The 14,269-nt window shown below is 38.6% G+C and overlaps 1 protein-coding gene across 6 annotated transcripts in view; it reads left to right on the plus strand.

The window, feature by feature from the left end:
- alpha-Catr (alpha-catenin related) overlaps nt 1-14,269 on the plus strand; it is a 375,248-nt gene that overhangs the window by 322,542 nt on the left and 38,437 nt on the right. For 5 of the 6 annotated variants that reach the window (XM_053778134.2, XM_053778135.2, XM_070087621.1 and 2 more), the window contains exons 12-14: nt 11,362-11,505; nt 13,229-13,450; nt 13,700-13,906. In XM_053778134.2, coding sequence (XP_053634109.1) covers nt 11,362-11,505; nt 13,229-13,450; nt 13,700-13,906 — 573 coding nt within the window. The remainder of the gene's footprint in view (nt 1-11,361; nt 11,506-13,228; nt 13,451-13,699; nt 13,907-14,269) is intronic. The other variant, XM_053778133.2, reaches the window with a different exon arrangement.

Genomic DNA, 14,269 nt, shown 5'->3' on the forward strand with positions numbered 1-14,269 from the left:
CCCTCATGATTCTCTAACGCCTCATCGTATTAACACTCATATTTGAGGAAAGTAGTATAGAACATGAGTTTAGTGGATTTGACAACGTTATGGCCACTAATGATCAAGGAATTATTGAAAATGTCGACGATAACCCAGATGACCCTCAGCCCATCACCTCTGGGGTGGACAGTGTGGCCATGCCAGACCCCCAGCCAAGCACTTCTGGGGTGGCCAGTGTGGCCACACCAGACCCTGGGCCAAGCACTTCTGGGATGGCCAGTGTGGCCACACAAGACCCTGGGCCAAGCACTTCTGGGATGGCCAGTGTGGCCATGCCAGACCCTGGGCCAAGCACTTCTTGGATAGCTTGTGTGGCCACACAAGACACTGGGCCAAGCACCTCTTGAGTGGCCAATATTACTACCCATAGGCAATCACGCAAGAGGAAATTATCATTTCCCCGTGGTTTCAGTGATAGTAAAAGTGATGAAAGTGACGATGAGATTGATTTTATGCCAGTAGAGGATTCATCTAGTGATAGTGATATTCATTACTCACCAGTGAAGTGTACTTTTAGGTGCTGTAGCCTATGTTCAGGCAGTGTGCCATATGCAATCCCCAAGGGTTGTGGGAGGTCATGATCCAAAACCTTGGCCACTGCTAGTGATAGTGATAATGATGGAGAATATGCAGGGATGGAGGAAGAGGAAGTGGTGGTGGGCATGTTGCCTGAAGCACGTGGCGCAGTGGGTGGACAGACAGAGGACCGTGCGGCACCCTGTCAGCCATGTGCTGCCTCCACTCTTGTCCCTCCTCCTGCTCCCCCTGGCCCTATGCCACAGGTCCACTCTGCACCATGTGACCACGAGTGGAACTGGACACAAAGTATATTCATGCTGCAGCCTTTTGATTTTGATGCAAGTGACAGTGGCATCCTTCCAGAATGTCCCATAACAAATGAGTCTACAGAGTTAAACTTTTTCAAGTTATACTTTGACGAACCTCTAATGAACTTGATAGTGACCCAGATGAACAATTATTACCGCTTTATCATGGACAACACAGAGGTTGCAGAATCATCACAGCTGATTAGGTGGAAAGATACAACTGTGGCTGAAATGTATTTATTCCTCGTCACTGTCATGCTTATGCCACATAAATATAAGCAAAATATAGCACATTACTGGTCCACAGACTTTCATAAGTACTCCTGTATTCCATGACCTCCTTCCTTGCAACAGATTCACTCTGTTGCTACGAATGTTGCACTTCTCAGACAGGAAATGACTTTCTATACAAAATCCTTGAAGTGTTTATGTATATGAAGCAGAAATTCAGTGCATACTTTTATCCCTTCAAGAACATTGTTGTCAACGAGTCCTTGATTTTGTTCAAGGGACGCCTCTCATTCAAGCAATATATACTGAGCAAACGTAATCGCTTTGGTATAAAACTTATTGTTATGTGTGACTGTGAGACTGGTCTTGTGTTGAATGTCACTGTCTACACTGGGAGAAACACATTCAATGATGACAGATGGATGTTGGACATTTCTGGTGATGTTGTTTGCAAGATGATGGAACCATATCTTGGCAAGGGTCATACATTGTTCACAGACAACTGGTATACAAGCCCTTTGCTTGCTGATTTTCTTCGTGTGAACAATACTGATATATGTGGAACAATGAGAAGGAATAGAAAACATATGCCAAGGTTCAGTGGAGGCAGTGTTGACAGTACAGTGCAAGTGTTTCATGCCAATAACATCATGGCACTGATGTGGCATGACAAATGGGACATGACATTACTGTCAACTATCCACAAAAGCGAGATGGTACAGACAAAGTGAACCGGGACACCAATCAACGTATTGTCAAGCCAGCTGGTGTGGTCGACTACATGAACAATATGCGACTAGTTGACAAGTGTGATATGATGATAGGGTTCATTGACTGTGTGCATAGGAGTCACAAGTGGTATATAAAACTATTTTTCCACCTTGTAGACATTACAGTGCTCAATGCATTCAATATGTATGAAATAAAGACTGGAAAACGACAACGTTTTGCAAAATTCTCCCTGAATGTCATAAAACAGAGCAGAATTCTCCCTGAATGTCATAAAACAGATAGCAAAAAAGTATGGTACCACACCTGTATCTGCCCCTCAACAGTGACATGTCCCCTGACCACAACCACAGCCAGTCGGGGAAGTACCAGACCGAATCATTCCTAATTGTCACTACCTGATACCAATACCACCTACCCCAAAGAAGAAGTATTCACAGAAAAAGTATGTTGTGTGTGCTACCACCACAAAATGACTCCAACAGCAGAAGGACACACGATTCATATGTCACCAATGTGGGGTGGCACTCTGTGTGAATCTATGCTTTATGGAGTATCATACAATTGTGGAGTTCTAGAAACAACAGTGGGACATGTAAATACTGTACTTGTAAATAGTTGTAGATAATAGAATGTGATTTAGCCAGGTGTGCAAAATCACCTATCAGTGTGTACATGTGTGTTTGTGTAACTTTGTTTATAATATTGGTATATAAATAACAGTTGGCATTGAAATCAAAGGATTTACTTTAAAACATAATTATCATATCATAAAAACCAAGAAAATTAAAAAAATGGAAAAAACGGTAAATATGTAGAATTTCTGCAAGTGGCAGCGCTCCATGTTGCAGTCAGGTGATCATCAAGTGCCAAGTTCGCGGGCTCAAATCTCAGTAAGTAATGACCCTGTAAAAGAAATGAATTTTTTATTTTTCAAAATATTTGGAGTGCTGGGCGAGAGAACGTAGATCTACGTTTGGACAGTTAACAGGTTAAGGAAGCACCTTCATGCTGGTGAAGGATTCTTGATTTAGAGAATAGGAGCTATATTTCCATTGGATCATACCTAATTGTGTCCCTTCTCCAGGGCACTTCTCCATGAATATAGTAGTAGTAAATAAAAAGAGGGATCTAGAAGTTATCACTGACAAAAAATTGCCACCAGAAGATAATACTATATAACAAAGTTGTAAGAAATTCATATGCTGCAATTGCAAATTGTAAAATTGCCTTCAGCTGTATGGTAGAAAAATGCTTAGAAAAGCTTTTCACTGTTCATTTAAGCTAAAATAAGAGCAGCAGTTGGTGTCTATGCAAAAAAGAAAAATGTAAAAATATAGAAAATGTTAACTGCAGAGAGTTCCCAGAATTACAAAGACAGCTAGAAAAATACTAAAATTATAATAATAATACTCTTGCTTTGTTACTGACGGGGAAACTGTAGTTAAGAGAACTATGTCTATGAATTTGTTTTGGAGAATTATTACATCTAAGGGATTCAGAGCACAATATGTAGAAAAAGCTTTTATTGGAGTGTTTTTGGTCAGGGCTGAGCTCTGTCAAGTCGTGCAGATAATACTTCTTGCATGTGTATATTTTCACAAAGAGTGAGTTTAGAACACTGTCCAAAATCCACAGCATTCTAGTGGTTTTCTTATGTGTTTAACAATATTACATGCAAACTACATTTTGTGTACTGCACAAAGAAATATAATTTGCTTGTTTTGTAATGAAGAGTCGTATGGCAGGTGCTGATGATGTGGATCACAGAGCACTGCGCTGGCTTACTGATTTATTGTTTGTTTGAAGTTTTGCTGGATTTTTTTTACTATAAATGGTATACAATTCTGTTAAGTTGATGAGTAAAATACCTGTTTAACAGGTAGATACAGCACCTTTATTGGTGACTTGTTTACCCAGCTCACTAGGCTTCTTCAGTTGAGTACAGGTGATTATAGCACTGGAGACAGTATAAGGAGAGAAGTAAATCTGAGGGTGATCAATAGCTTATCCTTGGTAGTTGGTCAGCCCCCTTAGCCTGTTGTTAGATTACTGAACATGCTGTTTTCCATGGGTTTTACTAGGCCGAAGGCACCCTGGGTCTGTTTAGTAGCATTTGTTAAGACTATGATCACTGATTCCTGCACCGCCATCGAGATCTGTCTCAGTCTTTAATAAGTTTGGCATTTTTATACACCAAAAAGTGTGCATGATTGTCTTAATAAATAACACCTGTACTGTTTGTGTCGCAAGTCCTGCAAGCTTACTGATGTTCCCAAATTCTGGTGCATAAGCTGTGGGGCACTTTCCTGTATATTGTTTATCACAGCCTGTAAATCACTGCTGTTAATTGGTTCTGCATGTGTCCAGGTCTGGTGATGTTGCAAGTGGTTTTTCTGATGTGACTACTGCTAAGTTAGTACCACTTCTCCTCAGTGCTTTGGTGAGTAGAACTGCCTGTTGAAAAGATAAGGCGCTTTACTGTGTTGTTTTCTTAGGGAGTGGATAGGGTTTCATGGGTTTCATTCAGTGGAGCAAAAATGCATAACTTTTGGAGTGAAATTAGACCAAGTTGATTTTTAAAGAATGAGACAGAACCTGACGGTGCCTGGAATTAGCGATCTTGAGCACAACAAACTATTGAACAGAGCCGTAGTTCCTTCATCCTAGCAAAGTGCTTAGCACACAATATCTTACATGGAAAACGGCAAGTCTATAAATTCAACTACTGTTCAAACCTATGGTTAATATTGGATTAATAGGTATACTGTAGTGCTTCATTACCCACATCATCAGCACCTGGCATACAGTTCTTTATTGTTCTTACCTCGCACTCCTTGAGTATACATGTATATGCGCAAAAAAGTATCTTCTGTGTGGCTTGATAAAGTTCAACCTTGAGCAAAATTTAGGCCCAATAAAAGCTTGTTTTGCATAAAGAAGTTTTTGGTAACTTATTCTGCCTGTTGTGTCTTTATGCCCATACCTGACAAGATCATGCCTCAGCAGCTAACCACTACATGGTGTACAAATGACATACAGTCACAATGGCCCTTATGCAATCGATTGGCTTTAATAAAAACCAAGCAATGAAACAACCAGGAGAGATCAGTTTCTCCCAGACAGGAGACTCATGCAGTCAGGTTTTGTATAGCTTTAGCAGCAGAGTATATGGAAAATGCACATGCAATAGTCAAAATAGGCTTTGCGATGAGTGTTTTCACTTTAGTATTTTGTTCAGTTAAGGTTAAAAGTTTAATATAGGATTTTGTAGATATAAAGTGCATAGGAGAGAATATATGAAGGACTTGTGCATTTAATTATTATGAGGATCTGTGTAAGAGTTGTGGGTGTTGTTCCAAGCCCGAGTTAGTTATTATTACAGACTTTATACTGTGACTTGAGTTAGTCGATGACTGTTGAAATCTATGCACAGATCCTCTGTGACAAATGGATAGATCATAGTAGTATGGTATATGGAGAAAAATTAGTCTACTTTCATTAAATGTGGAAATATTGCCATTTCACTCATTTAATTTTTTTTTTTAATTCAGCACGTTTTAACTCTTAAACTGTCCAAACGTAGATTTATGTTTTTTCAACATTTGAAAGTATGTAAAAAAAAGTAGATCTTTTTTTTTTATATATATATATATTTGAAGAAAAACGGGTTGCTTAAAAAAACAAGAAACTTTGATCTAATATTGTTAAATGAAATGGAAGGAGAAAAGAGAATATGAGTGTAAATTCGATTGGTGGAATGATAAAAAAGGGTGTGATAAAATGAGAAAAAGTGTAGCTTATGAGAGGTCTGTTATAAGAATACATATTTTAAGAGAGGATAAATAAGTATACAGATATTTGGAGAGTAAAAGAAAGGTGAAGTTTTTTAGAGTTAGGCTGTCAAGAAATTTTATGATTTGGAAAAACAAGTTATGAAATGCAAGTTAAAAACAGAGTTTAGGATGGGAAGAATGATTTGAAGATAGGGTAATGGCGAGTAAGGAGGACAAATAGTGTGGCCATAAAAGAGAAAGAAGGTAGCTTATGAGAGGTATTTACAAAGCAGAAGTGTTATAAGAAGAGCAGAATATATGGAGAGTAAAAAGGTTATGAGGATAACAAAAAGATTAGAAAAGATTGAATATCAGGTGAAGTTGATGAGGGAAAAAGAGGAGTCTGTGGAGACAAAGAACTGGAGAGTGAGAGAGTGGCAGTGGAGATGTCATGTCTGAGGGCAATGTGTGGTGTGAATATAATGCAGAGAATTCGTAGTTTGGAAGTTAGGAGGAGGTGCGGGATTACCAAAACTGTTGTCCAGAGGGCTGAGGAAGGGTTGTTGAGGTGGTTCGGAAAAGGAGTGTGCGAGGGGCTTGGACTTCCAGCAGGCATGCAAATGAATGATAGGCCGGAGTGGGGGAGGTACTGTCAAGAAATTTTAATGAAAATAAGAAAAAAAATTTGGAGTGAGTTAAACAAGTTAAAAAGCCTAGGGAAAGTATGGATTTGTCAGTTAAAAAAGCAGAGTAGGGGAGTTAGTAGATGGGGAGATGGAGGTTTTGGGTAGATGGCGAGAATATTTTGAGGAACTTTTAAATGTCTGACAAAGAAAGGGAGGCAGTAATTTCATGCACTGGCCAGGGAGGTACACCATCGTTTAGGAGCAAAGAAGAGCAGGATGTGAGTGTGGGGGAGGAACATGAGGCATTACATAGAATGAAAGGGGGTAAAGTAGCTGGAACTGACGGGATCATGACAGAAATGTTAAAAGCAGGGGGGGACATAGTGTTAGAATGGTTGGTATTTTTGTTTAATAAATGTATAAAAGAGGGGAAGGTACCTAGGGATTGGCAGAGAGCATGTATAGTCCCTTTATATAAAGGGAAGGGGGACAAAAGAGATTGTAAAAATTATAGAGGAATAAGTTTACTGAGTATATCAGGAAAAGTGTACGGTAGGGTTATTATTGAAAGAATTAGAGGTAAGACAGAATGTAGAATTGAGGATGAGCAAGGAGGTTTTAGAGTGGGTAGGGGATGTGTAGATCAAGTGTTTACATTGAAGCATATATGTGAGTAGTATTTAGATAAAGGTAGAGAAGTTTTTATTGCATTTATGGATTTAGAAAAAGCATATGATAGAGTGGATAGGGAAGCAATGTGGCAGATGTTGCAAGTACATATATGGAATAGGTGGTAAGTTACTAAATGCTGTAAAGAATTTTTATGAGGATAGTGAGGCTCGGGTTAGGGTGTGTAGAAGAAAGGGAGACTATTTCCCGGTAAAAGTAGGTCTTGGACAGGGATGTGTAATGTCACCATGGTTGTTTAATATATTTATAGATGGGGTTGTAAAAGGAGTAAATGCTAGGGTGTTTGGGAGAGGGGTGGGATTAAATTATGGGGAATTAAATGCAAAAAGGGAAGTGACACACTTACTTTTTGCTGATGATACTGTGCTTATGGGAGATTCTAAAGAAAAATTGCAAAGGTTAGTGGATGAATTTGGGAGTGTGTGTAAAGGTAGAAAGTTGAAAGTGAACATAGAAAAGAGTAAGGTGATGAGAGTATCAAATGATTTAGATAAAGAAAAATTGGATATCAAATTGGGGAGGAGTACGGAAGAAGTGAATGTTTTCAGATATTTGGGAGTTGACGTGTCAGCGGATGGACTTATGAAGGATGAAGTTAATCACAGAATTGATGAAGGAAAAAAGGTGAGTGGTGCATTGAGGTATATGTGGAGGCAAAAAATGTTATCTATGGAGGCAAAGAAGGGAATGTATGAAAGTATAGTAGTAGTACCAACACTCTTATATGAGTGTGAAGCTTAGGTTGTAAATGCTGCAGCGAGGAGGCAGTTGGAGGCAGTGGAGATGTCCTGTCTAAGGGCAATGTGTGGCGTAAATATTATGCAGAAAATTCGGAGTGTGGAAATTAGGAGAAGGTGTGGAGTTAATAAAAGTATTAGTCAGAGGGCTGAAGAGGGTTTGTTGAGGTGGTTTGGTCATTTAGAGAGAATGGATCAAAGTAGAATGACATGGAGAGCGTATAAATCTGTAGGGGAAGGAAGGTGGGGTAAAGGTCGTCCTCGAAAAGGTTGGAGGGAGGGGGTAAAGGAGGTGTTGTGGGCTAGGGGTTTGGACTTCCAGCAAGCGTGCGTGAGCGTGTTAGATAGGAGTGAATGGAGACAAATGGTATTTGGAACTTGACGAGCTGTTGGAGTGTGAGCAGGGTAATATTTAGTGAAGGGATTCAGGGAAACCGGTTATTTTATATAACCAGACTTGAGTCCTGGAAATGGGAAGTACAATGCCTGCACTCTAAAGGAGGGGTTTGAGATATTGGCAGTTTGGAGGAATATATTGTGTATTTTTATACGTATATACTTCTAAACTTTTGTATTCTGGGCACCTCTGCAAAAACAATGATTATGTATGAGTGAGATGAAAGTGATGAATGATGATGAAAGTATTTTCTTTTTTTGGATTTTCTTTCTTTTTGGGTCACCCTGCCTCGGTGGGAGACGGCCGAATGGTTGAAAAAAAAAATGTAAAAAAAATGTAGATCTACTTTTGGAGCACTATGCATGTGTACGTAGATCTGCTTGGACAGTTTAAGGATTAATTCTGTATAATACAGTATTTTATTGAAGAAATTACAGGATCATTCTTGCAGCTTGTTCATGTCATCCTGCAGGTTTTTTGTATTTCTCTAGCATTTCTAATTTCCTTGTGAGCTTTGCATCAACTGCAATCATTGCCTTGTATGATTTGAGCTCTTCAGGTAGGCTGTCCTCATATGTATTGCATCATAATAATAACAATAACAATATAATCATAATAATTATAATAATAATAATAATACATGTAATTTTTTAAAGCACACAATGAGTGGGTTTGTAGTTAGTGTACAGATTGCAAAGCCCATAGTTGTTGGGCAGCATTTTGAGTGGTATATGTGGAAGTAGTGAACGTTTGGTATCTCCATGTATTACTTTTCCTACCATCAACATTTTTACTTCTCAGGCGAAGCATTGGCCCTGCCTAACGTTTCTCGGTACTGCATATAGTCACCCAAAAGAGTACTTCTCTTAATTCCTAAGGACATTCTTTAAGTTTGTAAATTAGTTGTTTGTGGGACACCATATCAAAGGCCTTCTGACAGTCCAGGCATATGCTGTCAACCTTTTCCCCAGGTGTAAAGTTCTATGAGGCTCATAAGGCTTGACATTCCTTCTCTAATCCCATGCTGTTGGTTCAATGTAAACCATAGCCTTTCCTAATGGTTTACTACCCGATTTCTATTACCTTCTGCATTTTTCAGTGTACTTTGCCTGTTTTTATTTTTAAACATTAATACTACACTATGTTGATTAATTCCAATGTGTCTGGTATCTCTTCTGTTTTCTTTGAAGTGTTGTAGATTATTAGATTTGTTTTCCTGACAGCATCAGTTCCCCTTGCTCACTGTCAAGGTGAGAGTTTCTCTAGTCTCATAGATTTTTTTTTTTACCACAATCATCTCCTTCAAGTATTTCTTTACCCTCTCGTCTTTCAATACTCTATGTTGCAATATTTCTTATGGTTGTTTTCCCTCATTCAACTCTGTTATTGATGAATTAGACAAGTGTGCAACGTCTGGGTATCTTTATTCAGTGTGTCTGATTGATCATCTTGTTGGTATTATTTACCACTCATATACTCCAAGTCTCTTATTGTTCTTGGAGTTTTACAACTCACTTGCCATGAGTTCTGACCCCACCAATACTGTGGTTTGCTTGCAATCATATTATTACGGTTTTGTGAATTATAATACTGGTACCATCGGACTTATGACCGAGCTTGGTTCCGACCAACCAGTTGTAAGTCAAAATGGACGTAAGTCGAACCTTACTATAGAATATCAACATCAGATTTTTGTAATGATTTTATTTTATTGTTTTATTTAGGTGTTTCATTTTTTACTGTAGTTTTTATGCTGTTAGTACTGTATTTTATATTGTAAGGTTTAGGATAAACACTGTGTACAACACAAACAGTTGTTTATTTCTCTGAAATTTGGCATACAAAAGATGGTCGTAAGTTGAGTGGTTGTATGTCGAGCATGTTGTGAGTTGAATGGTAGGTGTATTACCAAGGCCCTTGTCTGATGATCACTATCACACTCAGCTCACATACTGAGGTCTGGAGTCTGAATCGCCGGTACAGCTGGAAAACATTAGGACGTGTTTCCATGACACCTGCTATCCCTGTTCACCCATCAGTATAAAATGGGTACCTGGGTGTTAGTTGACTGGTGTGGGTTGCATCCTGGGACAAAACTGACCTAATTTGCCTGAAATGCTCTCCACAACAAGTGGCTTTCTATGTAGAAGTATGTCATTGATGTCAGCTAGGCCTGTATACCTTGTACATGTACTTGTAGAAATAAAGATATTATTATTATTATTATTATTATTATTATTATTATTATTATTATTATTATTATTATGTGTGAATTTTAGGTTTTGTCTGGTTGGCTTATTTCTGTCTCATTCTCATTATTGCCTCTTTTAACATATGAAGATATTCTTTGTTATGATATCTATTAACCTTGCTTTTCATTTCTCCTTTCATTTGAGGGTCTCTTCCCAATCTGTTTTTTTTCAGATTGAAATTGCTAATTCTTAGCAGAATTGTTCATGTCATCTCAGTGACCCGTGCCTCTCTGTTGCCTTTATCACATTTTCTTGGTCTTAAAACATAATTCTCTACACAAAAGACTTCATAGTATATGTAAATTTATTGAAAACTTTAGCCCTAAAGGTGGGAGGTACAGTGCCTCCACTCTGAAGGAGGGGTGGGGATGTTGCAGTTCAGAGGGTCAGCTAGACTGTGTCATCGCTCTTCTGGCATAACAGCTATTGAATGAATGACAGTGGAAGCTTTCCTTCTGTTTTGGGTCACCCTACCTTGGTGAGGAACAGTCATTGTGTTAAAATAATATGGCAAACAATTTTTTGGCACTGCAGTTAAACTTGTTGAAGGTATACTACAGATTTAGTGTATTTCCATGTTTGCTCTCCTTTCATGGGAGTTTCCTTGATGTTGAAGGGATTAGGGTTCAAGGAAATGGGGCTACTCTCAGACCATACCCTCCCATTCCACAGGTGCTATATGACCTCTAAGGGTTTTAGTGGTCCCCCATAAATAAAATAATAATGATCTGTGAGTCCTCTAATCAGCAGAAATGCTTCAAATAACAGCACTATTAAATTCATATCTTTTATCCATAAATATATACCTACTGTGGTTTTGAAACTTCTCTAGCTTGTCTAACTATTACCTTACTCTGTGAGCATATTTTTGTTTCTGTGGTTATTCTTTTTATTTAATTGTACCTATGTTTGTGGCTTTAGTTTTCCCTTCATACAGGACTTAATGTGTGTATTGTGATCACTAATAATTGTTGCATGTCTAATTCCCCTAAAAGATTAGAATCCTGCATTGCATAAAGTCTTAGTAACATACTAACACAAACATTAACAACAGGTTCAACAGGTTGAAACTGGTTATCTGACTTCCCCTCAGAAACATGGAACTACAAGTAAGCCGCCCAAACCCACGAAGCTGGACCAAGAGGAGCAGGCCAAATTAGCAAAGTCTGGCTTGGATATGAAACTCATATCATCAGAAGTAAGCTTAAACTTTTAATGCTTTTTAAAAATAGATGCTGGTGGCAGAGAATTCTTTAATACAGCATTTCACTCACGTCTGGCCTTGGGGGGGAAATGTTGTAGTGAATGATTCTCTTCTACATAGTGTCTTCATTTCCACTTATTGGCTTTTGCCAACAATAAACTTTAGATAAAACTAATTAATGGGGGGGGGGAGAGGAAGGGATTTCTTCTATAGCTAAAAATCTGTTATATTGAAAGTATTGGTTAGGGGATGTTGTCCACTTAATTGATTGACTATTGGACATGGACAAATTCCCAGTAAAACGGCCTTAGTCCGCTGTATTGATGACACGACCGTACATGCACAGAAAATAGTAATGCAAGTATGCTTTGCGTGCTCTCTCTCTCTCTCTCTCTCTCTCTCTCTTTTTTTTTTTTTTTACACAGGGTTTGACAAGGTTAAGGATCCCTAGCTTTATTGACAAGCTATTTACAGGTTAAGGATTCCTAACTTTATTGGCAAGCTAAGAGCTGTTACCTACATCAGCTCTCTCTGTCTCTCTGTCTGTCTCAGTCTGTCTCTGTCTCTCTCTGTCTCTCTCTGTCTGTCTCTCTCTGTCTCTCTCTGTCTCTCTCTGTCTCTCTCTCTCTCTCTCTCTCTCTCTCTCTCTCTCTCTCTCTCTCTCTCCGCATGTGTGTACACACATGCCTGTGTGTACACACATGCCTGTGTGTACATAGGAAAGGTTGCCACAGGGTGAGTTTCAATTTCTTAATTTATGTACTGTAAAGTACAGGTTTATGCATATTTGACTGCAGGACAGTCATTAAGACTGCCATCAACATAGACTATAATAGGAAAAACGTCTACCTGCCTGTGCTTCCTTGCCCTGTCTCTTGTGATCCATCAACATAGACTGTAATATCAAAACCACCTGCCTGCCTATGCTTCCTTGCCCTGTCTCTTGTGATCTTCCTACCTGGCTGTCTTAAATGGAGGGTGTTGAAAGTGCGTGGGAGGGAGGCAGTGGGTGCCAGGGAGGGAGGTGGAAAGGTAAAAGGTAGGCAGAGATGGGAGGGAGACTGTGTACTAGACCTTTGTAACACACACTATGTGTACCATTTGCAGGTGGCAGGAGACTGTAGCAAGAGTAAACATTAAGTCAAAAATTTTTTACCAGTCTATTGGCTGCGTACCTGCCTGCCTGTCTACTTGCTCTTCCTTGTCCTACCTGCCCTGTCTTGTCCTGTGCTTCTTGTAAAGAGTCATTTTGTCTTTGGCAACATAATTTCCAGTTGGACACAAGAGGCTTGTCTTTACCACCACATTGAAAATGGACAGGTCCTGGACAAAGACTGGACAGTACAATCTTGCAATAATGGACAGGTCCTGGACAAGCCTGGACAGTACAACCTTTCAATTAAGTAGAGTTGGTCCATTTTTACTGAGTGTATGACTGGACCGACAAACTGTTCAATATAGTGGATGAAATCTGCTTCATGGCTATTTTAATTGGACAAACCATTCATCCTACATGTTGATCCTTTGTCCAGCCAGATTTTTTGTCTGTTGTAGCCAATATCTACTTTATGGGGGGTGCTTTTTATCGGACGTTTAATATAATGTTAAAATTAGTCATTTTGCAATAGTGTTTATTTTCTTTAACTGAAATTAAAGCATTGTTTTCTCTTTACATATATTTCTTACAAAACTTTCCCTAATTATCACTCCTTGTTAGGTAGAACAAGAGACTGAAAAGTGGGAAGAACGCATCACCCAAGATGAGGACAATGACATAGTAAAACGGGCCAAAAATATGTCCTCGATGGCTTTTTCAATGTATCAGTTCACACGGGGTGAAGGAGCTCTCAAGACTACCCAGGATCTCTTCACACAGGGAGAATACTTTGCAGAAGAAGCAAACAGATTGTACAAAGTTGTTAGACAGTTTTCATATCAGGTAAACAATTCATTTTTTTATGAATTTAATAAGCTGTGTATTTTATTCATAGTGAACTCTGCTCTTTTATGCTTAATTTTTTTTAGTTTAATAATAATACTGTTTATTTAAAAAAACACATCATAGTAATACAAGACTTAAGCTATGAAAATAAGACTTGTACATTGAGTTGTTTTGAGGTAAGGTTAGTGCTGTATGCAAGCGTTTATAAAATTATCATGTTCATCATATAATATTTAATATTTACAGGTTCCAGCAGGTCCACACAAAAAGGAGTTGATGGAGCACTTGGACCAAATTCCAACTTATGTTCAACAGTTACAATTCACCGTTAAAAACCCTACAGTTGGAAAGGCTGCAACCTTCACTAAAGTGGATAATGTTATACAGGAAACCAAAAACCTAATGAATGTCATATCAAAGGTGGTGACAACTTGTTTCGTCTGTGCAACAAAGGTGAGTTGAACACTCATTCTCACATTGTACGACTTGCCAAGCAGAACTCCTGAGCAGAAAAGCTCCACATTGGAGCTTTTCATATAGCTATCCTTTACTAATCAGTCCATTTGCAGCACTACCAAGAGAAGCCTATGTGATACACATTTATTTGTCTGTGCAGTGCAGTTAAAGGTAATATATTCATCTTAAGTGCATGAGAGTACGAAATAAAATGCAGGACACAAGATTGCAATTTTTCACCATTTGCTCAGGTTTTTCATCAATAAAATTACCTAACCTGCATGATGATAAACAAAACTTTCTGTACTTTTTTGATAGAAAACCTGTATGTATATATGTATGTATGTATATATGTATATA

Source organism: Cherax quadricarinatus, chromosome 22 (genome assembly GCF_038502225.1).
Source record: "Cherax quadricarinatus isolate ZL_2023a chromosome 22, ASM3850222v1, whole genome shotgun sequence".
In the NCBI taxonomy this organism is placed as follows: Eukaryota; Metazoa; Arthropoda; class Malacostraca; order Decapoda; family Parastacidae; genus Cherax; species Cherax quadricarinatus.